General features: G+C 35.0%; 1 protein-coding gene across 3 annotated transcripts in view; it reads right to left on the bottom strand.

Annotated features, from left to right (window-relative positions):
* EPS15 (epidermal growth factor receptor pathway substrate 15) overlaps positions 1-27,879 on the bottom strand; it is a 134,244-nt gene that overhangs the window by 80,209 nt on the left and 26,156 nt on the right. For all 3 annotated transcript variants that reach the window (XM_029949217.1, XM_029949220.1, XM_029949218.1), the window contains exons 2-8: positions 21,063-21,104; positions 17,712-17,801; positions 16,778-16,825; positions 13,550-13,645; positions 10,753-10,818; positions 9,372-9,497; positions 7,571-7,630 (exon numbers count right to left, since the gene is read on the bottom strand). In XM_029949217.1, the coding sequence (XP_029805077.1) occupies positions 7,571-7,630; positions 9,372-9,497; positions 10,753-10,818; positions 13,550-13,645; positions 16,778-16,825; positions 17,712-17,801; positions 21,063-21,104 (528 nt within the window). The remainder of the gene's footprint in view (positions 1-7,570; positions 7,631-9,371; positions 9,498-10,752; positions 10,819-13,549; positions 13,646-16,777; positions 16,826-17,711; positions 17,802-21,062; positions 21,105-27,879) is intronic.

Raw genomic sequence — 27,879 nt, 5'->3', positions numbered from 1 at the left:
AACAATAAAATACTATGAAGCAAAAACAAAAATAAAACCAACAAACCAAAAACCATGGATTCTCTATCCTAACTGGGATACCTTCACAAATATATAAAACTCATCAAATTATATACTTAAATTAAATGTAATTCACTATATGTGGTCCTGAATAAAGCTGACCCAGGGAGAAAAAAAAAGAATTGTAGAGCTCTCTATGTGAAAAGATATCCAAGTACAGTGTTAATGTATAAAACAGTGTGTACAGCGTGTTATCTTTTGTGGTAAAGAGGGATCATTATTAATATGTACTTATATTTGCATTTTAAAATTCTACCAGGATGAAAAATAAAATAAAATAAAATAAAATTCTACCAGGATGAGTAAGAAACTAAGAAAAATGGTTGGTTATGGAGTAGGTATAAACGGAGCACTGAGGGCAAGGATGGAACTGAGATTTTTTTCCACTGAGTATCTTCTTATATCACATTGATTTATGAACCATGAGAATGTACTACCTATTAAAATTATTTTTAATTACTAAACACATAAAGATTTGCACAGAGCATTCTACATATAGAATGCTCCAGGATACTCCCTTCATTTTAAAGAATTCAAGACACCTTCAAGACTTCCAAAAAATAAAGTTTCCATGACAGTCTTCAAGCATATGAAATTACTCAAAACAACTTGGAACCTCCAAAAAGATTTCAAGAGCAACTGGAAGGAAGCTTAACTACTTGTTAATTATTTTGTTTCCACTGAAAATGACATTTTCCCCCAAAAGAAGTTTGCTTCCAATTCTAAGTTTTATGGGGCTTTCAAATTAGTATTTATTGAACATAAAATAACATGGATCCATGATTTGTGATTACTAATATTTTGCATATGAAGAAACTGAAGCTCAGAGATGCTAAGCAACTTGTCTGATATTTTTTAAGAAGTGACAGTATAGGGTTCAAAGCAAGGTCTGGCTACAAAAGCTCCTGTTTTCCCCAGATTTGATCAGCTGCAGTAGGAACACACATGTAATTTTATAATACCATGCTGTCCTCTGCAGGGGATAAAACTAACCTTTCACCCTTTGGGACCTAAATTGTAGAAGGTATCAGAATTACCCGCATGACTGTATAAAGCACAGATTTCCAGGCTCCACTCCCAGAATTCTACAGTCATTAAGTCTGGGTTGGGCCCAATATTTTACATTTCTAAGAATTTGCCAAGGATGCTGATGCTCTTTGTCCTGGAGCCACATTTAACCGTTTGACCCAAACCAAGAGCTCTCCTCTCCCCATTCACTAGTCAACTTTAAGAATTCAATTTAGTTTTTAGAAACACACAAACTTCATTATTTTCAAAAGCTTGAAACTCCAGAGTGAAAACAACCTGGCTAGCACATACTTTCAACCAAATTCATGAAATGTGTATGTAATATTATTAAATTGGCACTGAGCTAAAAGAAGTGACTAACATGCACATTAAAGGTCAGCATTCCTCTGGCTGCAGATGGGAGTCATTTCCTGGAAAAAGTAGACACTAGAAGCAAAAAAGCTATGTCAGCTATCTGCTGCCAACAGACAACACATTTTTTGAAAGTTAAAAAAAAGTATCATTAATTTCATGTTGCCTTGAAAATAGTTTCCCTCACAAAACTGAAACCAAAATTCTTCTACCAAATAAAACAGAAAAAGTTAACAGTATAATGATAACTTGCGATTTTTGTTATTATATTGTACTTTATCCTAATCAAAGACTGCCATTGAAACAAATCCAGCAACTAAATCAAATGATGCGCCATACTCACAAGAAGGAAGGAAGGAAGGAAGGAAGGAAGGAAGGACGAGGGAAGAATCTGGCAAAAACAAGCCTAAGCTTTCTCAGTGATAACCAGGAAGAGGGGATTTAGTTTTACTGTTGTAGTCAATTACCAGTAGCTGCTCACTTTCTTTGCCTTTTTTCCCCTGTGCTTTTAAGAAATATTTCTCAAATTTTAGTGGCCATCAGGATCCCTGGTAGGGCTTCTTCGGCCCTGCCCCAGAGATTATGATACAGTTGTTTTGGGGTAAGGCCTGAGAATCGACATTTCTTTTTTTTTTTTTTTTTTTCATTTTTAATGTTTCTTATTTATTTTTGAGAGACAGCGTGAGCAGGGGAGGGTCAGAGAGAGAGGGAGATACAGAATCTGAAGCAGGCTCCAGGCTCTAAGCCAGCTGTCAGCACAGAGCCCAACGCAGTGCTTGAGCCCCATGAACTGTGAGATCATGAGCTGAGCTGAAGCCAGACGCTTATCCGACTGAGCCACCCAGGCGCCCCAAGAATAGACATTTCTAATAATTTCTTTGGTAATGTTGATTTTGCTGATGGGAGACCATACTTTGAGAACCAGTATTTTAGGAGTATCTTAAGCTCATTTGTCTACTCAAATCACTTTAACTGCCAAGTTTTAATTTCTTAAAATAGAATTCTGGGATGAAAATATCAGGCATTTATTGTGTATTCCAAATAACACAAGTTTTCTTCATCATTTTTTAATGTTTTTATTCATTTTTGAGAGAGAGAGAGAGAGAGAGAGAGAGAGAGAGAGAGAGCGTGAGCAGGGGAGGGTCAGAGAGAGAAGGAGTCACAGGATCTGAAGACAGTCTCCAGACTCTGAGCTAGCAGTCAGTAAAGAGCCTGAAGTGGGGCTTGAACCCACGAACCGTGAGATCATGACCTGAGCTGAAGTCAGACGCTTAACCGACTGAGCCACCCAGGCGTCCCTCTTCATCATTTTAATTCAACAAAATATTTAGTGAGAATTTCTAGCCACCAGGCACTGTGCTAGGCACTAGAAATACAAAAACGAGATCTTTCACATTTACCATCCAATAGAAGCAGCAAACATGTAACAAGTCAATTTCAGTACAATGTGAACGTATTAATACAGACAAGTACAATTAATAAACCTCAAAGTGCCAAAAACTCTTCATGTAATGAGGACCCAGCAAATGCTACTGACAAAAATTTAGACCACTTACTTGACAGAAAAATGTAAAGCCTTCTAAGAATGTAAAAACCAATAGGAAGATATGAAGACAACATAAAATAAAAAGGATGAGTCTGCCTCTCCAAAAACAGAGTAGGAAAAGGAGAAAAAGTAACTTTATAGTGAAGAAACCTGGCAAATACCAACTTTACCAAGTGATTTACCATCACCTGTATTAGCATGTGCACATCCAGCACCCCCTGATAAATGTGATGAGAAAGACATTTCACATCTGTGGTATTCTTTCCAAAACCCCATACCCTAGAATGGTAGACATTCTACGGGATACCTCGCTAGAGCTATTTTTTTTTTTTTATGTTTACTTATTTTGAGAGAGATTGAGAGAGAGCATGAGCAGAGGAGGGGCAAAATGAGTGGAGATTGGGGGAAAATCCCAAAGAGGCTCCATGCTGCCAGTGCACAGCCCAATGTGAGACTCGATCCCATGAACCATGAGATCATGACCTGAGCTGAAATCAAGAGAAGGAAACTTAACCAAGTGAGCCACCCAGACGTCCCTATAACCAAAGTCATAGAAAAACAAGGCAAGACAGAGAAACAATTACATACTAAAGGAGATGTAAGGGAAATGCAAATCAAAACCACAATGACATATCACCTTACAGCTGTCAAACTAGCCAGAACCAGGATGTGGAGAAAAAGGAATCCTTGTGCACTACTAGTGGGAATGTAAATCAGTGCAACCACTGTGGAAAATAGTATGCAGTGTCCTCAAATAATTAAAAATAGAAATACCATATGATCTAGTAATTTCACTACTGGGTATTTATTCAAAGGAAACAAAAACTCTAATTCAAAAAGATACATGCAACCCCTATGTTTACTGCAGCATTATCTACAATGGCAAAGATATCTACAAGTGTCCATCAGTAGATGAATAAAGAGATGTGATGTGGTACACACACACACAGGAATATTGATTACTCAGCTATAAAAACAGTGAGATATTGCCATCTGCAACAATATGAATAGACCTAGAGAAAATAATGCTAAGTGAAATAAGTCAGACAGAGAAAGACAAATACCATATGATCTCACTCATTGGTGTAATCTAAGAAACAAAGGAACAAACAGAGACAATCAAACAAGAAAACAGATTCTTAAATACAGAGAACAAACTGATGGTTGCCAGAAGGGAAGTGCGGCATGAGACAGAATCCCGTTATCAAACAGATAAAGGAGATTAAGAAGTACAAACTTCCAGGGGTGCCTGGGTGGCTCAGTTGGTTGAGTGTCCAGCTTCAGCTCAGGGCATGATCTCGCAGTACGTGGGTTCGAGCCCCACATCAGGCTCTGTGCTGACAGCTAGCTCAGAGCCTGAAGCTGTCTTCAGATTCTGTGTATGTCTCTCTCTCTCTCTGACCCTCCCCTGCTCACACTGTCTGTCTCCATCTCTCTCTCAAAAAAAAAAAAAAAAAAAAAATTAAAAACATAAAAATAAAAAAAAAAGAAGTACAAACTTCCAGTTGTAAAATAAATTAAGTCACAGAGATGAAAAGCACAGCACTGGGAACATAGTCAATAAGATTATAATAATGTTTGGTAACAGATGGTAACTATACTTATTGTGGTGAGCACTGAGTAATGTATAGAATTGTTGAATCATTATATTGTACACCTTAAACTAATACAACACTGCATTATTTCAATTTTTTAAAAAAGTTACAGATTCTGAGGAGTAAAAAAAAAAAGTACAGACTATGTTGCTCCATTTATAAAGTAAAAAGATGGGGAAAAGATTTATCAGGCAAAGTCTGCCAAAAGAATGCTAGTGAGACTATTGACAAAATTACAAGAAAAATCCAAGAACCAAAAGAACCAAATAACTGAGTAAAATCTAGAATTTTAAAAAATTTTCTAAAATCTTCTGGGGTTAGGAGGTTAAGAAGAAAGAAGTGAAAATAATCTAAAGGACTTGTTTTATTGGAGTGAGGGTTACTTTATTTTGAACTAGAGAAATAAGTATTGTAAGTACAGGGGTAGGTGTTATTAGCCATTAATGGAATGGACATTATAACATAATTTCGAATTTAATAAGAAGGGAAATCAAATGAATCACTACTTGATAACCAGCAATAAGGAACAGAAAAAAGAGAAAATAATTATGTAAAATAAATAAGGTAGGGGGAATAAAATCAATATCTGCATCATTATCTTAAAAGACAAAAACTGTCAAATTAGGTAAAAACTGAAACACAGCAATGTGCTGTTTTTAAGATACATTTTAAATATAAGAAATATATGGCAATCCAGACAAAAAGAAAAGAGAGGCTGTATAAATATCACATGAGCTGGAATTCAAAGTTAAAGGCACTAAGAATAATAAAGTTGGAAAGAATTTCTGAGGAATGAATACAGAAAGAAATTAAAGGTACAAAATGGTTAAAATTAGTAAATCTAGGAGAAGGTGTATAGGTATCTATTATTTTTTTAAGTAGTAACTTCCTATAAATGCATCATTCATTCTTAAGTTATTCTTTCTTTTTTTTTTTTTTTTAACTTTATTTTGAGAGTACATGCATGAGTAGGGGAGGGACAGAGAGGGGGGGAGAGAGAGAGAGAGAGAGAGAGAGAGAATCCCAAGCAGGCTCCGCACTGTCAGTGCACAGCCCAATGCAGGGCTCAAACTCATACAACATGAGATCATGACCTGAGCCAAAGTCAGATGCTTAAACAACTGAGCTACCCAGGTACCCCTTAAATTATTCTTTCAATAAAAGTTTAAGAAAAGAGTAGGTTGCCTAGTAAAAGGCTTCAAGGAATATAAGATAAACTATGTTTAATCACTTACCTTAGCACATACTATCATTAATCAAATGAGGATAATATATTCTCCATCTATTTTAACTATGCTTACATAAATGCTTCTTTAAATTTTTTAATTTTTGTCTTTTTAAGAAAAAAGTTCCCTCTACACATCTTACCAATGCAAAGATTTTGTGTCGACATTCTTAACACAAAAACTATGAAAAGTTAATATGTAGTTTGACAGTCTTTCAAAATACATCATCAGCCAAATCTCTTCAATATGCCATCCTGTTTCCCCAAAACATAACACAAACATTGATTCAACTCTTAACATATAGCTGGATTACTTCTGTCATCACTGCGAGGGGGTATTCCCTGCCACTTCCCAACTATCACCCAAATTAAAATAAAAAAGACTAGGGACCTATTACCATCAACTCAAGTTACTTTAAGTTTTCATTTCTGTATTTTTTCAAATGTAAAAATAATTATTCTGCATATTTTAACAGGTTCTTGGGATATAAATAGAATAAAATTTATGAAAGGACAAAAAAACTAAGTCTGAAGAGAAAGTGAAACATAATCAATAAAACTGATATAATGAATATGGAGGTCTAACATCTGACCAGAAATGTTGACATATCCAGGGAACATATGTAAAAATGGGTCATGAACTTGCCAACAAAGAAAACCTTAAGAAATTTTTTTAAGTAGATATTTTAAACAGCACATTCTTTAGGCATAATCAAATCAAACTAAAAGTATATACAAAGGGAACTAAAAGTCAAACAAACTTAATTACTTTGAAATTAGGAAACATATTCCTAAACACAACTGTCAAAAAAAGCCTAGTAGTTATCTAAAAAGTAGTAAAAAGGAGAATACTTTGTATGTATATCTATGGAAGCCAGTTAAACCTGTACATAAGAGAAAAATACATGATTTAAATTTTTTAATATTAAAGATGATAAAAGAAACTACTAGGAAGAAGGAACTAAGATAAAAGCTAAAAAGAATGAAAAAGCCAAAACATAATAGAAAGGATAAATAAATCTAAAAGATGGCTCTGTTTAAATGACTGATAAACTAGATAAGATTCAATTAAACGAAAGATGGAAAGGAGCAAAAATATCTAAGATTTGGAATGACAAAGTAGCACAAATCCCAGAAGAAATTAAGAGAATAACTTCACAATGAGTTTGAAAAGTCAAAGAAATAGACAATCTCTTAGTAAAATAAAGACAGAAAATCTGAACAGCCTAATTTCCAAATAATAGATTAAAAAGGGTATTAGAGATTTATTATGCATTAGCTCACATCAGAGTTCTACCTAACCTTTAAGGAAGAAGTGAATACAATTCTGTTTGGAATCAACTTCCAATTTCCAAGCATAACATGTCTTCAGATAAGATGTCAAAACTTTTTCTCCCTTTATAAATGAAGTGAAACTATATAGTGTTATCCATGTTTTCCTTTAATAAAATAAATGTGAAAATCTGGGGGTATATTTAAAATAAAGTAATTCCGTAGCAGAGAGGTACCGAGAGGTCTGGTTAAGATGGGATACAAAAGATTAATACCACTCAGCATCACTACAGACATTATCCATATGACTTACAGTCAAATAAAATGAAGATCGTAAGAACATCCATTTTCTATTAGCCATCTGTTTCAAAATATTTATTGACTACCTATAAACTCTAAGTAAAAATACTCATACCAACAATTTTAGGGAAATAATGAGGAAATTTTCACTTGAGAAAGCGATTAAGATTTTAAGAACATTAGTTTACTTACAACTGCAAACTCATCTCTGTCAAGCATTCCATCATGGTCAATGTCACTCAACTCCCAAACCTTAAAAATAATTGACAAAGATTAATGCTCTTTCATTTCAGGTGCTACCCGTAAACACCAAACACATAATTGCAGAGAAGAGTTTCATCTAAACATTAAAAAATATATTTCTTGGAGAAATTTCGCTTATGTCATTTTATTATATCACTACAGTGGAGTGTTTTCCATACACTACAGAACCTCTGATAAACTAAGATAAATATCCAATGAATATTATTAATTAATAACCAGCTAATCTCCAGGGCTTACAAAGGAAAAATAAAATCTAAAAGGCCCTAATAGATTTGGTTTAAATCTAGAGTAGATTTAACCAGGTAGATTTTAGACCAGGTATAAAACTTTGTTAAATCCTTGAAAAGAAGATATTTAAGTCATTGAACAAAACTTTACTCAGGGCAAGAAAATAGAGTATACTGGTAAGAGACAGGAGTGGAGATAAGCAAGTGTCTGGTCACTAAGTGCCTTGAAAGGAATCTGGACTTTATCCTAAATGCAATGGGAAGCTACTGAAAGGTTAGTTTCAAGTCAAAAAATAACAGGATTATATTTATAGTTTAGAAATCTCACACTGACCACACAGTGGAGAAATGATTAGTGAGAAACAATACTGGAAAATGGCTTTTAAATTAATATTTATTGAGCACCTAACCTATACAATATACAACACTGATCCACTAGTACTCCTACTGGTGGTGTGGTGGTAAGTCATTACCACCATCAGCATCACGGCAGTCAGTATCAGAGAATATGTACCATGTACTGGGCTTAATAAATACATTCTCACATTTAATCCTAACAACCCTATAAACAGAGAACCATGCTCATTTTAAAGATTAAAAAACTGAGAAACAGTTTTCTTATGATTTGCCCAAGGTCACACACCTAAAAAATGGTGCAGCTAGGACCTGATCCTATGCATTCTGACTAAGCAAGGGATTAAAGAAATGGCTAGAAGTTTAATGAGAGTAGATGGGGTGTGAAATATAAAGAGGCATAGACAGAAATCACTATGGAAACAGTACAAGAGTAGGAAGGCCCACCAGAAGTTGGTGATCATGAAATTATGATGACACCAATCTTACTGGATTCTCAGTAGTCCATTTGCAACCACAGAGAAGGCAAATAATTAGCTTCACATAAAGTTGGATTTTTACCAGGTCAAAACAAAGGTTAGAAAACATGGCAAAGGGAGCTAAAAATACCAACATGACACTGTGGATCAAGTTGGATGAGGAAAAAAATAAACTTGAAAAATGGGGGAAGTAAAGGACTCTGAGATTTAAAGATCTTGTGAAGTCGAAGAATTAGTCTTGTAAGGATTTATTAAAACGATTTAGAAAGATGGGAAGTTCTATTCAGAGAGAATTAATGACTTCAGAGATGAAACTATTCCTAATGACAAGGTCCCATGATACAGCCATGCAGTAAGTGACAGATATAAAGTACTGATGGTCTCCAGAAATTAGAACAAGGACTAGGCAGTCAGAGCACACAGCACAAAGCAATAAGGACCTACTCAAAGGGCTTACATATATAACTAATTTCAAGCACTCATATTTTAGAGAGTAACCACATTATTGTACAAATTAACTGGCAATAATTTTATATATAAAGTCAGAACAGAAAAAATTCTGTGTAACATAACTTCAAAATAAGATCTATATATTTTTAACAATGAGTTCCTGGCAGATATAAAAGTAAGATACATAAAAATTACATTTAGAATTTAATAATATCTTACTCTTCCAAGGATATCCACAGGTAACTTAGAGTTGAGCAACACCGGTTTCACTTTATCACCAGAAAGAAATCCATTCACTGGGCTTAAACTATCAAAAATTGCATCGTATTTGGCCTTATCTTCAGACTATAATATAAAAAAGATCACAAGTTAAATAGTGGTGAAAAGGATTTAACTGCAGTTAAAAAAAATCAAATGGGGATGGGAGGGAAGGGGTGATGGTCAAGGAGGGGGCCACTTATGGAGAGAAGCACTGGGTGTTATATAGAAACCAATTTGACAATAAACTACTATTAAAAAACAAATCAAATCCTCAAAGAATAGACCACATATTCCTAAAAATTGTTTTAAAAACACCTTACTTTCATCAAAATATATTATTATAAATAACAATTTAAAAGTTACTCAAGAGTCCAATACCCTTCTATTCCTTTTGCAGCTGAAATGCTATGTTTGCTTTTTTACTGTTAGCTTCATCAAAAGATTTCAATGACAGGAAGGGCTTTGGGAAGAGCACCTAGTCCAACCCTCTCACTTAAACCCACAGCGAGGACGTACCTTTTATGAGAACACACAAGCTAGTGATTGACATTCTAGGACCTTCTCAAAATGGCATTAGTCTCATTTCAAACTCAGATTTTAAAAACAAAATAACCACCATAGGAATAAACATCAAGTTTCCCCCTTTCTTTCCCCATAGCTAGGTTTCTTTTTGTCAATAACAACACATTCCCTAAAATCCCAGAAAGTTATTTGTATACATAATAAACTATTGTTTGTGATTTGTCCCATCAAAGCCAGATCCCTACAATTTTTAAAATTAGTTAATAACACACAAGCATACACAGACATACAAACCAAATGGCTTTCTGACAAAACTGTACATATTTATTAAGGGCCCATGTGATGTGCTTTATTCTAATATTATTTTAAAATTATAATTTTTAAAATCTGATAAGATAGCTATAACTAGTGTGATGTCTCCAAAGAGCTATACTGCAAGATACCCATTTCAGAAAAAGATTTCATAGAGAATTGTTTTAGAGCCATAAAGAGAATACCCACTTAACCAGATTTCCAAACAGGAAATAATATCAGTAGGGCAAACAACCTATTCATAAAATATTTTAGTTAATACAGTATTATGACATGACCATTTTTAAATTTACATTATAAAAGAAACGAGATTAAGCCATATTAGTTGTCACAAAATGACTGACAGAGCAGTAAGATCCTTCAAAAGATTTCTAGTACTAGTATTTCCTCTGCAGTAAATAGTGAGAGCCTAATGCAGACTACAATGTATTTTGGAAATAGAAGAAGATTATATGGGTAGGAAGCAAAGCTGTGTTAGGAAAGGGTAGTTATAAAGTTTACTTACTTTTACAGCCCATGGGAGCTCAGCTACAGAGGCTCCACTGACTAGCAAAGGACTACTGGTATCATGCTAAAAAGAAAAATACAGCACATGAAGGAATGAAAACCTCACTTCAATAAACAACAAAAAGGGGCGCCTGGGTGGCTCAGTCAATTGAGCACCCAACTTCAGCTCAGGTCATGATTTACAGTTATGGGTTCGAGCCTCACATCAGGCTCTGTGCTGACAACTCAGAGCCTGGAGCCTGCTTCTGATTCTGTGTCTCCCCTCTCTCTTTGCCCCTTTCCCACACATGCTCGGTCTCTCTCTCTCAAAAATAAATATTTTAAAGAAATTATTAAAAAACTAAACAATGAAGAAAAAGTGGTCTTTGGATTTAAAGACATTCATACAAAATTTGGAACTCAATGGACACAGAACACAATTTTCACTATTTTACATTGACTCTATTAGACCTTCAATCTAATAAGCACAAATGAAACAAAAACGGAGTTATCTGAATTAGCTACATAAATATTAGAGCATTAACTAAAATATTTAAGTGTTAGAGAATAAATCTTTTTACAATTGAGATCAAGATAAAGATATCTAATTGTGACAAAAATATTTGTGGCCCTGTTAACTGATGACTTTTTCCCCATACTATTTAAGGAAAACAGACTGGGACAAGAACCCAACTTAAGATTTCTTAAGTTACAAGTACATGAACCCTTGAGCAGCACACCCAAGTTGTTATATTTATCCCCTTATATAGACAAATGGATATATTTGAAACATTTTTATAACAATATAGTTAGATAACAAATCCTTAAATTAACCCTCTGATCCTATGCCTAAACTTATAAGTGTAGAAATTCTCAAAACTGAAGTTAGGGTCATAATACTCAGACCAAATACTTTTAAAGTATTAAATTTAAAAACCAGTAAGAGCCATGAAACTTCTGAAAAAGGGAGTGGGGGAGAAACTAGCCCAATGAGATGTGAAACAAATTACCAAATATGATAATTAAAATAATGTGAGATAAGCACATGGATAAACAGATAAATAGGTAAGAGCAAAAATATCCAGAAAAAAACAAAATACATATGAAAATTTAGCACATGACTGAGGTTGCATTTAATTTTTTTTAAGTTTATTTATTTTGAGAGCAAAAAAGCATGAGCAGAAGAGAAGCAGAGAGAGGGGGAGAGAGACAGAATCCTAAGCAAGCTCCACATCCTGCCAGTGCAGAGCCCAATGTGGGGCTTGAACCCATGAACTGTGAGACCATGACCTGAGCCAAAATCAAGAGTCGGACGCTTCACCAACTAAGCCACCCAAGTGCCCCATGAGATGCCATTTCAAATCTGTAAAGAAAAGACTGGTTATTCAATAAACTGTATTAGGTCTGTGAGGTAGCCATCTTGAAGAAACACAAATTTGAATTCATACTCATACTGTATATCAATACTAACATAAATGTGAAAAAGAAACCATAAAAAATTAAAGCCTAATAACTCATTTACATAAAAAACAATGGCTTCTTTATGGAAAAAGATTACCACAATGTCAAAAGACAAATGACAAACTGGGAAAGAAAAAAATATTTTTTTAAATATATTTATATATAAATATATATACATACACACACACACTCACATACATATAAATCTCCTGTAGAATTCAGTTAATAAAAAGACTAACAACCAAAAAAAATAGGCAAAACATTTAAACAGACATTTCACATAAAGGTAATGTAAATGGCTCATAAGTATGAGGAAAACTACTCAAACTCACTCCATAAAACCAAATGGACAAATTAAAACACTTTACATTCCATTTGTCACCTCTCAACCAACTGATGGTACAAGTGTGAACAAGTACAACTAATATGGAAGCCAAGTTGATAATATATGTGAAAATTGCACAAATGCAAAAACTTCTGAAACAGCAATTCCACTTCTGAGAATATGCACATCTATATTTGTGCACATGTAAAATAACGTATATCCAAGGTTACTATTCATTGTAGCATTTTTTTATAATAAAAGATTAGAAACAAGCTAAAAGCCGATCAATAGGAAGTTAAATTATGGTAGAAGTGTGGGGAATGGGTTAAATAGGTGATGGGGAATGGGGCGCCTGTGTGGCTCAGCCAGTTAAGCATCCAACTTCGGCTCAGGTCATGATCTCACAGTTTATGAGTTCAAGCCCCACGTCGGGCTCTGTGCTGACAGCTCAGAGCCTGGAGCCTCCTTTGGATTCTGTGTCTCCCCCTCACTCTGCCCCTCCCATGCTCATGTTCTCTCTCTTCCTCTCAATAATAAATAAACATTTTTTTTTTAATTAAAAAAAAAATAGGTGATGGGGACTAATAAGGAGTGCACTTGCTGTGATGAGCACCAGGTGTTTTATGGAATGTTACATCACTATACTGTACACCTGAAACTATTGTTACACAGTATGTTAATTATGGTAAATAGAAGCAAGAAGTACTATACAGCTCTAAAATATAATGAAGATACTTTTATGTAAAGATCTCTAAAATATATTATTTAAAAAGGTATAGAATCACGTTTATTAATTGTAAGCTACAATCACTGTAAAATGAGAAAGTGGGTATTTATATTTCCTTATACACACATATAATAACTCTAGAAGGAAACATAATAACAGCTGGAGCCATTAAGAAAGATAATCAAGTAGCTGAGTGATAGGAGCTGGGGGAATTTTTTTTTTTGATAAAGCAACTTTAATTTTTAAGTCATGCAGTATCATTTTAAAAATTAAATACAATTTAAATTTAAAATCATTTCTTACAAATCTTGGTGGAGGAACAGCCAGGTTCAAGCTGCTCAGTGAAACCTCCAATCCATTCTGGGCACATGCCACAAGACGCAAAGCAACAAAGAATTCCTGAGAAAGAAAAGTATAAAGTTAAATGCATTATCTATCCATCCATCCATCCATCTACACACTTACAATCTGAAAATATAAAACAAATCACAATTACTCCAAGATATTTAAAAAAAATTTTTTTTATGTATTTTATTTATTTTTGAGAGACAGAGAGCGCGCGAGCAGGGGAGGGTCAGAGAGAGAGGGAGACACAGAATCCGAAGCAGGCTCCAGGCTCTGAGCTAGCTGTCAGCACAGAGCCCGACACGGGGCTCGAACCCACGAACTGTGACATCATGACCTGAGCCGAAACCGGCTGCTTAACCGACTGAGCCACCCAGGCGCCCCCAATTACTCCAAGATTTTTATGCAGCAACAAATATAATAGCACATTTGCCTGAAAACACTTGCTTTAAAATTAATGAAAGATCTTTGTACAAAGATGTTCCTGACATAATAAATAGCAAAAAATGTTAGTATAAATGGGAAAATACTTAAGTAAACTGTGATATGCAGAGTGGAAATTATACAAAATTAGTAACAATTGTATGTTATCAAAAATCACCTCTAGATTTAAGATGATAAATTGTGAGACTAAACCAATCATTCAAGTGATTCAACAACTTCCATTCCAGGAAACAGAGAATACAGCGCTACCATGCAGCATCTAAAACAATTACATTAACTGCTTGACTTCAAAATACTTGTAAATCGCTCTCAATGGTCCTCCAATTTTTGGCGTTTGAACGCTCAGTCCAAAATTTAATAAGTAAGTGCAGATATGCTGAAGCAACTGGTTTTCAGTTGTTCTGAGTTAAAGTCAGATCTGGGCCTAGACATAACAAAAGCCTTTACTCCAGTTATAATTGCTTGCAACTTTGTACAGTTGCTGATACAATCAAACCGTCACCACTTTCTCAAACCTCCTATTCTCACCTATACATGTCTTACTCAATTCCTAACTTATTTTTAGAACCTTGCAGGTCATCTGCTTAATATAATACCTTGCCTTCACTCACAAATTTCTTCAAAAGATGGTATTTCAAGGTCTTCCCTTCCTTTTTCATTCACTCCATAAGCTTTTATGCAATCTGACTTCAACTCTCACCATTAGCGAGAGAAACTACTGCCTATGTCACAAATAACCTAGGTACCAAATACAATAGCCTCAAAACAAAACAAAACAAAACAAACAAAACAAAACACAAAACCTCCCACCTCATCCTGCTTGTCCCTTTGGCAGTCTGGACAGTAAGAATAACTCCCAGAAACTCTTCTCCATTAACACAGCTTCATAAAGCTCCCCTAGCTTTCCTCTGACCTTTCAAGTCTCTTCTCTTAGAGTCCATGTTTCCTCCAACTTTTAAATGCTGGTATTCTAAGTACTCTAGTATCAATTCTCTTTCCCTTCTCATTCTATGAGAGATTCAACTACTCTTAGGTAATCAGGTCTCCATAGTATGGATGGGCTCTGAAGTGAAATAATTCCCCATTAAATTCTAGTTCTGCTACTTCAAGTTGTGAGGCCATGGGCAAGTTAAACAAAATTTTTCTGTAAAAGGAGGGACTAATACCTATCTTGCAAAGTCTCGTGAGGAACAAAATGAAAGCCATACTACAGGAAGAAAGCAACCTACTGTCATTTTGAGCACATTGAAACTCAATGAATATTAGTTTCTTTTCTTTCTTTCATGTTAATTCAGAAATCTATTTCAGGTGCTTGGGTGGCTCAGTCAGTTAAGCAACCAACTTTGGTTCAGGTCATGATCTTGCGGTTCATGACTTTAAGACCCGCGTTGAGCTCTGTGCTGACAGCCTGGAACTTGCTTCAGATTCTGTGTCTCCCTCTCTTTCTGCCCCTCCCCATGCTCACACTCTGTCTCTGTCTCTCTAAAAAAAAAAAGAAAGTTAAAAAAACTTAAAAAAAAATCTATTTCTCCAATGCAAATACCAAAGTTTAACTGCAGACCCACAAATCCAGCCAACTAGATATAACAAATTCAACTCAAACTCAACTTCCAAAGTCCAGGAATATCAGTGAAGAATTTATTATACTGTAAACTCATGAAGACCAGGACCAAATATGTCATGTTCACCGCTGTATTTCCAAAGCCTGGCTCAAAACAAGTACTCAACAAATACTTGCCTACTGATTATATATCACCCCAAGTGCCTATAATGAAGTTAGTTTTCCTGTATCTGCAGTGTACCAACCGGCCCTTCTGCCCAGGGGCCCCAATGGGGACTACAATCCAGTCCTGGAATCTTAATGAAGAGACTGGATATTCTAACTCTCTCATCTAAATTTCTCATCCCTTTTCTGAGTTTGATGCTGCTTCAATTATCCCATACCAGGGAATTAACCCTGAGTATCAGTGCTCAGCCAATGTTTCAGCATGCAATAAGCTTTGAATTCAGTCCTGTAGAACTCTGAAATCCATTCACAACAAGCTGAATTTCAAACTACACCGATGGTGTCCAGTACCCACCATTAGTTTCCTATATTTCTTGTCTACGGTTTACTAAGGACTGTAAAACATTTTTTGGTTTATATGCCAGAGGTAAGACCTAGACCAGAATACTCACAAGTATACTTTACAAGTAAGAAATTGAGTATGTTCAAATCCTAAGCTCCAAAAATAATGGTATTAGGAGGTAGGGCTTTTGAGAGATGTTTAAGGCCTCAGGGTGGGGCCCTCACGAATGGGATTAGTGCTATATAAAAGAGGGTCCAGAGAGATCCTTAGCTCCTGCTGTCACATAAGGATACAACAAGAAGTCTACAACCAGGAAGATAGTCCTCACCCCACCATGGTGGAAGCTTGATCTTGTGCTTCCAGCCTCCAGACCTCGGAGCAGTAAATTTCTGCTGTTTGTAACCATCCAGTCTGCAGTATAATGTTAAAGAAGCCCAAACAGACTAAGACATTCCACAAGAAGAATATCACCAAATTAACATTAACCTTTGGGAGTTAGTTGCTTTAATGTCTACTGAATTAGAAATATTTTCATTGTTATAACACTTGCCATTGTAAAACCCTAATGTTAATAAAACTAAACAAAACAATTCCTAGTTTAAAATTAGAAAAAAAATCCTGTTTATATTCTGAAGCACTCAAAAATTTTTTCATATGAATCTCTGAATCTTACTTGTTTGTTCAGAATTCCTTTGCCATTTGTATCAGCTAAATCCCAAATCTGAAAATCAGAAAAAAAAATCAATCTATATTTTAAACAAACATCATCTTTAAAGATAAATTTACAACTTCATGTTCTTTGGTTGTCAGATTTAAGAATCACAGAAATAAAAGTGGAAAGAAACCTTAAAGATCATTTAGTGTAACCCTACACAAAGATACTAAGGTCCAGTGAGATACTTACTGAAGAACATTCAAGGTATCAGAGGAAGAACTGAACCCAGGTTCTAATTTCCAAATCCAATGACTTTTTCATTAACCCAGGGTCTAACTCCAAATCTGATGCTCCTTCTACTAGAACATACTACCTTTACTTTCGATCCATATGAAAATGACATTGTTCCTTAGAGGCAAGTTGAAATAGTTCATGTTTATTTGCAAATAATTAAACTATTAAAAAGTTATTTTATAGGGTTTTGAATACTTATCAACATCATGTATAAGGACTCACCAGGAGACCTAGCCAGGAGAGGGGCTTTCCACCTCTTTGTGCTCTTTTCTAAGCCTCTGATCCCCAACTCTATTTACCACATATTAAACACAGTTAGAGACAGTTATAATAGAGGAAGTAGGGATAAAGCCAACTCTCTGCGTGGGTGGCAAGCTTCCCAGTCTGCACTGTTTCTCTCCACAATACCCAAATGTACTATTACTTCCTCATGTCATCCTACTAAAAAGTAATTGGTTTTCTAAATATCTGAAAAACACCTTACTTTTCAAAAGGGTAAATCACTGCACCACAAATTCCCTGCATTGCATTACTGTAACTGCTTCAATGATTCAATTCTAACTTCTAAGTTTCTCAATGGTATCTAAATTTGCATCCAATTTATTTACACTATTAAATAAATATTCATTATAATCTAGTTAAAATGAACAAATACTACCTTTCCAAGTATCAAGTCTGGAAGCCCTGATCTTTTCAGGAAAACAGCAGCATCAGAAGCCAATACCCTTCCAGTATTGCCTGTATCAACCTGAAAAGATACAAACCATAAGCTAAGGACAACCACAAGGACAAAATTATCATTATTTACCTGCCTTTGTCCCTGGGACTTGGGAACTGGTTTTTTTCAAAAAGGCAACAGGAATCCTTTGACTAACAAAAGCCAAGAAATACATGGAGAGCCACATGAGTAGGGTCAACACATCTCAACAGAACTGGCAATTTACAAAAAGCTTTTTATCACACCTGTTATACAAGTGAGAAAACTGAAACTCAGAGAAAGCACAACAAAATTAGTGGAGTCATAACATTAACATATAACTTCTGATTCCAAGTCTTCTATAGTTACCATTTAAATTCTAATAAACTTAAATAGTAATAGGAGGAAAAGGACAGCATTTCCCTAGAGAGATGGTTTGACAAATGGAAATAGCTGTATATGTTATCTGTTCTTTCAAACATCTTTAAATCATTAACTTCTGCTTTCATACTTACTCTTAGAAACTGCAACACTTAAAAAAATCAAAGCAGTATCAGCCCTAAAACCAGCAGTGATTCCATAACAAACAAAGAACTATTTTTAAAATTATTACGCTCCTAAAGCACATTAAGGGAAACACATCATTTTAATTGATGGGGACTTTCTTTTAAAACAGAGTTATGTCACCAAGAACAGAAAAAAAAAGTCCAGAAAAGGACTCTGACTTCTGTTAAAATTTCCTAAAGTAAAATTCTGTTTCTAAAAATGAAAAGTACATTTTTTAGAAAGTCTTGGGAAAGGTAACATGATACAAGGATATTTGTGAGCTGTTTTTCCAGTTTAGTTAAAAGACTGAGTTTGTTGTAAACACATACAAAGCATTCCACACAGGCCAATCCTAGCAAAAAGGCAAAAAAGAAATCCTTTCTTTCAAGTACTGGAACATGGGATAAATCAGGCACTCAGCAAAAAAAAAAAAAAAAAGAATTGCCCAATCCAAATTTAGCGTAACAAGGAAGTACAAAAAGGGTTGAGAAACCTGCCTCTAAAATTGTCCAGAAGTCCTTCTTCTTTGCCTACTCCCTGACCAGGGTTGGGGGGGAATGGAAATGTCTATACCCAGCATGGCCTAAATAGAGAGGCTGTCAGAGGAAACACTCATCAATCTTTTATGAAATATTCATGTATCATATTTCAATTTTACTATCTTCCATTCATTTGGTTACTATAATAAATTAAACACAGCCATTTAGTCTCTGTCATCTACAGGAGTTTCTGTTGTACTCCTGATGCTTACCACAAGGCTCTGCCATAAACCAAAGGCTAGAATCTGTTCTTCACCAAAGACAGTCTCAGAGCCTAACAGAAGGAACTATCCACATATTCTGAATTATTAGCACTTCAAAATATAGACTTTAGGATAAAGACTTCTGAGCTGACATCACTTAGACTAATTCTCAGACTGTACTGGTAGATGGACTAAGTCTGAATTTTCCAGGACTACGCACTCCAGAAGTAGATATACTTCATGAAAACAGACTCCTGACCCAAGATGCAGGGAAAGAAAAATTAATTACATAGGACTGAATGAACTGTTGAGGAATATTTAATTATGGCTATTAATTTGGAATACTGTTGGCATCATTTTTAATATTCTATTTTCTAATGACATGTGGAAAAGCCCTTTCTCTTCTTAGACTGTCTTCAACCCTCGATTTCATATGGTCTGCTTTTGTAAACTGAATGAAATAGTCTTCAGTGGTATCTGATTCTCACTGACCCTTCAGAACTCAAAAACAAATCTTTCAATGGAATGTCTTTATTTTTATAGCAATATAGTTTATTAATAGGTTAATAACAATTTTTTCTCCTTTTTTATCAGGAAATAGTTCAGAAAATCAATTGTACAATATAAGGCTTATTTACAATAATTCTCTTTTATTCAGAAAGAATAAGCCACTATCAAGGAACAAGGACAGACTTTATGTAGAACCAATGTCTAGAAAACCCTTCGAAGAAAAATGGCCGGCAACCTGGTTTATAAGGCCCCAGTCTCAGAGGTAAAGCAAGGTCACTTAGCAGACTAGGAATTAGCAGATAGGGGAAACCTTAAGATGAGATAAATTCAGGGGTGCCTGGGTGGCTCAGTCAGTTAAGCATCTGACTCTTGGTTTCGGCTGAAGACATGATCTCACGGTTTGTGAGTTTGAGCCTCACAAAGGGCCTGCTTAGGATTCTCTCTCCCTCTTTCTCTCTGTCCCTTCCCTACTTGCTCTCTCTCTCAAAATAAATAATCTTAAAAAAAAAAAGAGATAAATTCATTCAAATTCATATGTACTACAGATGAAATATGAGGGAAAGAATTTCTAGGGTTTGGGTCCTAATCTCAAGATAGAAGAAAAACAGAGTACAATCCAAGACTCCTTAGAAATTTTAGGCAGAAGTTAATTCTCCAGGCTCAGAAGTTATTAAATAGTGAATGTATGGCTGTAGTTTTGCAAGTCATTCCAAAGGAGACTTATAACAGTTCATTAATAAACTTGCTATAATTATGTAAATAGGTCAAATTATAGCCTTTTCTGTAATCATGATCACAAGTGAGGAGACTGTTAGGAAAAATGATCTAATATTTGGAAATGGGAAATGAGATTGTCTACAGCCTCAAGAGATTATCCAATGTATACACCCCGATTTACTTTCTATTGACTAGCCTCTTTTACATTACACAGGAATAGAGGTTAAATTACAGAAAACTGATAGCAATGCAATGATTCCTGTCCATACCAATAAATGAATTTTATACTATGGAGAATATAAATCTCTACAGTTCATATTCTCATTTTTATCTTACTGATTCTCCTAGTAATTAATGAGGTAAATGAAATCCTTGACACATGCTCATTTTATATTTGTATGAAGAGTCACAGTTTTAACTCTGTGAAAATTAAAGTTCAGTGAGTCATAAAAACAAAATAAAAGTCATTTCTATTTGGCTTACAATTAATTTAATATTTATATCTGGATGAATATATCTAATGTTTTATGGATTTTATAACATAGCGAATGTTATATGTTATATGGATAGAAAAATATTTAAGACGAATAAGTGTTTGGACTTAATTATCTCTTTTCTTCATTTTTCTGATAGCTTGCAAAATTATTAAGCACTCAAAACAGAAGGTTAAAGCACAAGACATTGAAAACAAGGTATGTCAAATGTGTTCAGTTGGCTGGTAATCTGCAAATATACAATCAACAATTTAATATATCTTTTATGTTCAATCTAGAAAAACAAAGAAACAGAAATCTTACCTGTCTATAGTATTTTTCATATACAGGATTCCCACTTGACAACTAAAATAAATAAATAAATAAAACACTATTCAATATTTGTATTAGCATATTTGCATTCATTCAACAGATATTTAGCAAGAAAATTTCAGACAGCTGAAAGGTCCAAAACCTTTGGCATTCGTCCTCCACCCAAGTGTCCAAGGTCCCTATGAATACAACTCAAAAACCACTTCAATAAAACAATCAAATGAATACACAGATATACATAAAGATGATGTTTATATCATCAGACCTAAAATGCTCATATGCAAGGAGTGCCATTCTATTTATACCACAGTTCACAGGATTCCCTGGTCTGCTAATGAACAGATTTACTATTCTCATCTCAAAGGCAGTTTAGGAGTATCAATGTCTGAAGGTTCAAGTTCAGCTGTACATCATTATGTAAGAGTGTTCTGGAACCAGGAAGGGAGTCCAAGAAGGCTTCATGGAAGTGATATCAGTGCAGGAATTTGAAGAATAGGGGGTAGGTGACAGGGTGATTCTACACAGAGGTAAGGGCATGCAATCAACAGAAAGCTCAGTTATGTTTGACAAGAACATTAAAGAGTTCTGAATGGTGACAGGAACTGGAAGTAAGATTTTGAAGTTTTGTAGAAGACAACTTAAGGGATTCACATGCCATGGTAGAAGTAAAGAAAATGAGAATGGAAAAAGGGGAAAGATTCAAGAGTTATTAACATAGTATTAAGTCTAGGTGATTATTTGTGAAGAGGGAAAATAGGATGGGAAGTAGAAGGCTACTTGGGAAATCATTTTAGTGGGCCTAGTAGAGGACCTGAACACTATAAATGGCAGAAAAGAAGTATGATCTGGATAAATATTTGTAAGATAGATTTTCAGGACTTATTAAGCAGATGAAGGGGCAAGAGAAGTTTAGCTAGAAATACAAAAATAAACACACACAAAAATCTTCAAGCATCAAGGTTGGGCCTATAGCCTTAATGGGTATGAAACCGGATTAAGAAATCAACATTCATTGAATGCCTACTTTGAGAACACATTATGCTAATAATCCTTGTGAGCCACATAGTATCATCAAGTTTGCAAGCCAGGAAACCAAGTATGAAGGTTAATTGTATGTGTCAATTTAGCTAAGCTATCCCAGTTGTTTGGTCAAACACCCTTCTAGATGTTACTGCAAAAGTATTTTTTAATGTGATTAATATTTATAGGGGTCCCTGGGTGGCTCAGTCGGTTAAGCATCCAACTTTGGCTCAGGTCATGATCTTGCTGTTTGTGAGTTCAAGCCCTGCATTAGGCTCCTGTGCTGACAGCTCAGAGCCTAGAGCCTACTTCGGATTCTGTGTCTTCCTCTCTCTCTCTCTGCCCCTCCCCTGCTCACCCTATTTCTCTCTCTTAAAAAGAAACATTAAAAAAATTAATTAAAAAAATTTTTTAAATATTTATATCAGTACACTTTGAGTAAAGTAATGTGGGTGGGCCTCATCCAATCAGTTGAAGGTCTTAAGAAAAAAGACTGAAGCCCCCTTCATCTATTCTGTCTCCAGAAAGCCATTAGATTCAGCTCTTCCCTGGATCCCCAGCCTGCCCTACAGATTTATGACTTGCCAGCATCCACAATGCATAAGCCAATTCCTTAAAATTAGTCCATGAGCCAGTGCATGTGAATGTGTGTGTACGTCTATCCTGTTGGTCCTGTTTCTCTGAAGAACCCTAATATACCTAGTCTCAGAAAGGGCACTTGTCCAAGCTTTTATTTCTTTTTTTTTAAGTAGGCCTCATATACCCAGTGTGGAGTCCAAGGTTGGGGCTTGAACTCACAGCCCTGAGATCAAGACCTTAGCTGAGATCAAGAGCCAGATGCTGGGGTGCCTGGGGGGCTCAGTTGGTTAAGCGTCCACTTCAGCTAAGGTCATGATCTCACTCGAACTTGTGAGTTCGAGTCCTGCATTGGGCCCTGTGCTGACAGCTCAGAGCCTGAAGTCTACTTCAGATTCTGTGTCTCCCTCTCTCTGTGACCCTCCCCTGCTTACATGCGGTCTCTCTCTCTCTGTCTCTCTGTCTCCCTCTCTCTCAAAAATAAACATTAAAAAAAAAGAGAGACTTGGATGCTTATTAACCAACTGAGCCACCCAGGTGTCCCAACCCACCCAAGGTTTTAAATGGCAGAGCCCAGAATTAAATACAGGTCTGTCCCACTCAAAGCTCCATGCTCTTTCACAATACCGCACTGCTTCCCATATGTCCTGGTTTGCTCGGGGCAGTCTTGATTTACAATCTGTTGTTGCAGCATCCTATCCAGTTTACCATTTATCTCAGATTTTGCATTTTCTCAAAGAACTAGTATTATTAGTGGCAATATTAAAATAAAACAAGATGAAGGGCACCTGGATGGCTCAGTCTGTTAAGCCTCCAATTTTGGCTCAGGTCATGATCTTGCAGTCAGGCTCCATGCTCACAGTGCAGAGCCTGCTTGGGATTCTCTCCCCCCTCCCCCACTCGTGTTGTTTCTGTTTCTCTCAAAATAAATAAAATTTAAAAAAAATAAGCCAAGATGGATTTAGTGCAACCTCTACTGTATACATCTATCTTCTGGCCAAGCTATCAACTAGTAGAGTGGCAAGTACTTAATCCACTTCTTCAAATAATGAAATCTGAAAGAGGACTAGTGATAATTCCATCTTTCTTTTCCCAATTCTTTGGAGATACAATATCACTACCACCTTCTTTTCAAGAAACAACATGCAGAAGACTCACTGAAAAGTATCCTCAGACACAAGCAACCTTAGAGATTGCTAACTCCTTATATCCTTGTGAGATAGTGGAAGTATTTGACACTGGTATTCCTGATGGCTATTTGGTATGCCAGTCACTACAGTGACATGTACAAAGACCTGCAACATGCCCCAGGCCACCCACCAGCTGGTTAAGTCAGTTGCAAAATACAGGACAGGGACAAATGAAGGATATGCAAAAAGTCAACAAGAGTCTGAAAATCTTGAGGTGGCTTTGTGATTTTATAACTCTAGAACTATTTTATTTATTTTGTTGTTTGGCAATTGTTTTTTATTATCTAAGAAGCCCTTTCAGAAACAATGAACTAAAAAGAAGAAATTGTATGTTTAATACAAATACTCAGTTTTCCCTGAAAAATAAATAGGTAATCTGCATAAAATTTTTGAAGCTATTGCTACTTATTATGGAGCTCTAGTGACATCACTGTTAATGAGTTAGCTGCAACTGCTAAAATTTACAAATGTTTTCATATATCCACAATTAAGATTTTAAGGATAAAAATGGTATTGGATACAAAACAAACAAAAAACTTATGTGTGCTCTCCTTGCAACCTGTCATCCAATTTTAAAGACTGGAGTCATTGGAAAACTGACTTCATAAATACAACCTAGGTGTCTCAGTACTGAATCTTTTTGAAAATAAGTCCTCTAGAAATTGGTTGTACATTGCTCAAAATCAATTGAGAATCTTTAATCAAAAGTTAAAGTTCAATGAATAAAGTTCCAAAAACACTTCAGCTTTTGAAGCTTTTAGCAAATACCAATTATTATAAACCAAATTTGCCAAGACATTGAAACACACCCCCTCAAAAACAAGGCAGGAACTAGACAAACTAAATGATGAGGTTCAAATAGTATAAGATTTAATTTTGAAATTCTATAATTATACTTTGTAATGAATTATAGAAGTTCCATCAAAAGATTCCTCTCATTTTTAACTGGTTACATTTATATTCTATATTGGAATAAAATGAAATTATAGAACGCCTACAATTTTGCACTAAATTTAGTGAAACATATAATCATAAACAGGGACAACTTCTATGACAGGATGTGTCTTATAAAAATATTTGTCAAAGAGAGTACCTTAATAGAGGCAAAAAAAATACCCCCTGTAAAAAGACTGAAGCTGACAATACATAATTTTCAATAAGAAAAAAATGAGAATTAAAAATATACTTCATTTAACAATCTCCTTGAGCTAACCAAGTATATCACAACAAGTAGAGTATATTAGCAATATTACTGGTTACAGAGAATAACCAGTAAAGATTAACAACCACAAACCATAAAATGTAACTCTGAAAACTATAGCATACAATTATATGAATAAATTTAAACTAGTTAAACTATACTGGAAAATAATTACATTGTTTAGAAAAGTATTAGAGACACCTAGGGCTAAGAAATGATAAAAAATACGATACCAAAAAATTCTATTTGTATTTTTTAATATTCTAACAATGTAAAGACTTAATTTTGTTATAATAAAGAACAAATATTTTAGTACATTTTATTTTTGAAAATTTTCTCTGACTAGAACTCCTTTATTAATCTACCAGTGTAATCATTTTGATGGCCAAAAAAATAAGTATTTCAAAAAACTTACAGAATTCTAAACATTCCTAAGTGTCCCTTTCATTCCTAAAAATGCCTAGGTTGAATGAAAAATTGTATACCCACCCTACTTACAGACAAGAGTAAAAATACTCTGCCAGAAGAAGCGAATGAAATACATTCCATCAATAATGAAGAGTTAATTTTTAAAGATAATTCAGTTGAATTTTTAGTACCTGAAAAAACAATCCTATATGCAGAAACTCTGAGCTCCAAACTCTACCTTATTAATCATCATATTATAGTCATCACATTGGTTACAACACAAACACATCTAAGAAGGCATTAGCTCACTGAAGTGTTCTAAAGTACACCCTGTGCTGATTAGTATACTAATACGACACAGTTAAATGAGAACGGAAAAAGCCATCCAAATTGCCAATTCACTCATCAAGCAAGAAGAGCAACAAGCATTTCTGGTGTGATTCGGTTAAAAAAATTTTTTTTCTGAAATATGATCATCATAGATCAAAAAGAATTCACACATACACAACACACACAATGAATGCAGACAGAAAAAAATTTGAAAGGCAGAGCTAACATGGTAATAGTGATTATTTCTGAACAATAGGTTATAAATTATTTTTACATTCATCTTTATACTACTCTGTATTCTCTGAAAACATTTTTTATACTAATCATGTCCTACTTCTATAAATAAAACAATAAAGCTATTTTCAATTTGAGGAAAAACATAAAAATCCAAAATTTTGAAATCAGTATTCAAAATTGCATATGGGGTGCCTGGTGGTTCAGGTGGTTGAGCATCTGACTCTTGATTTGGGCTCAGGTCATGATCCCAGGGTCATGGATTGAGCCCCACATCAGGCTCTGTGCTGAGCATGGAGCCTGTTTGGGATTCTCTCTCTCCATCCCTCTACACCTCTCCTCTGCTCATGTTTCCCTCTCTCTAGGGTTAAAAAAAATGCACATGAATCTTTAGCATCTTAATTTAATTTCTAAAGGAAAACTTTTAAACTAAAGTTGTCAAAACAAAAATCTGATCTTTTAAAAATCTAACATTATTATTAAAAGCATTTATTAATTAGCTATATAATAAACTCTTCCTCAATGGAATGAGAATGGAAATAATGTGTACAACTCCAGGTTATACATCTACAAGGAAGGAGAATGCCTTCTACCTCCTAGTCTTTCCAGCTGGTCAGAATGAAGATATGGTAGCAGAACATGGAACACTGTCCAGACTGAGAGATGTTAAACATAGCTAAGAATAAGAGAATGGTATGAGAAAAAGGTGTAGGTCCCTGACCCTATCATGAAGATGCCATATCAGCTCTATACCATTTACCCTACCTGGACAGTTACTTGAGTAAGATAAACTCTCTCTTGTTTAAGCACTATGGTTTTGGCTTGAACCAATACCCTTAACTAATGCAACAAAGAAAAAAAATTATTTTTATTAAGAAAAAAATCATTTAAAATATGTAAAAACTTACTAAAGTTACTAAAAACTTATTGAAGTAAGCTTTAGTAAGAAAAAATTATTACAAAAGTATAGCATACCAATACCATCTTAAGGCAGGTTACATTATAATTCTCAATCATTTATTCTCCTCTTTTAAAAGTATTAATATTCCTGCCTGCTGCCATGTGACTTATAGTGCCTTTCTGTGGCAAGAACAATCCTACTATTGGCTTGGCCATTTGACTTACTTTTGCCAGTGAAATAGGAGAAACTTCCAGTTCCAAGTTAGAAGCTTTAAGAATTACTGTGTGTTTTCACCAACTCTTGCTCTTTTCTCTCTACCAAGAGAACAGTACAGTCACAAATAGGGGGTGCTCTTTTGTTCTGTACCTAAAATGAAAAAAGAATCATGGAGGGACACCTGTGTGGCTCAGTCGGTTGAACATCAGACTTCAGCTCACGTCATGATCTCTTGGCTTGTGAGATCAAGCCTCACATTAGGCTCTGAGCTGACAGGTTGGAGCCTGGAACCTGCTTTGGATTCTGTGTCTCTGTCTCTGCCCGCTCCCTGCTTGTGCTCTGTCCCTCTCTCTTTCACTCTCTCAAAAGTAAATAAACATTAAAAAAATTTTTTAAGAAAAAGAATCATAGCTGATTATTAGGGGGATCTATAACATGAGCAATAATTAAACTTTTGTCATTGTAAGCTACTAATGTTTTGGGTGCAAAATAATCTCGCAAAAGTTAACAGATAATCTAACAGCAAACTATACCAAGTAGTAGAAAGAAAGGAAGAAGAAAGAAAAAAGAAGAGGAAAAAGAAAAGAAAAAGAAGGGGAGGAGAAGAGGTCCTGGTTACTAGGGAAATCCATAGGTTAGTAAATAAATGTCAAGAATTGCTTCATATGGAATTTTTAGTTTCCTTTTTGGGGGGTTATGCGGTAGACAGATGCTACATCAAAGGACTTTGAG

This window comes from Suricata suricatta, chromosome 8 (genome assembly GCF_006229205.1).
Source record: "Suricata suricatta isolate VVHF042 chromosome 8, meerkat_22Aug2017_6uvM2_HiC, whole genome shotgun sequence".
Classification (NCBI taxonomy): Eukaryota; Metazoa; Chordata; class Mammalia; order Carnivora; family Herpestidae; genus Suricata; species Suricata suricatta.
This window is presented reverse-complemented; position numbering and strand designations above follow the sequence as displayed.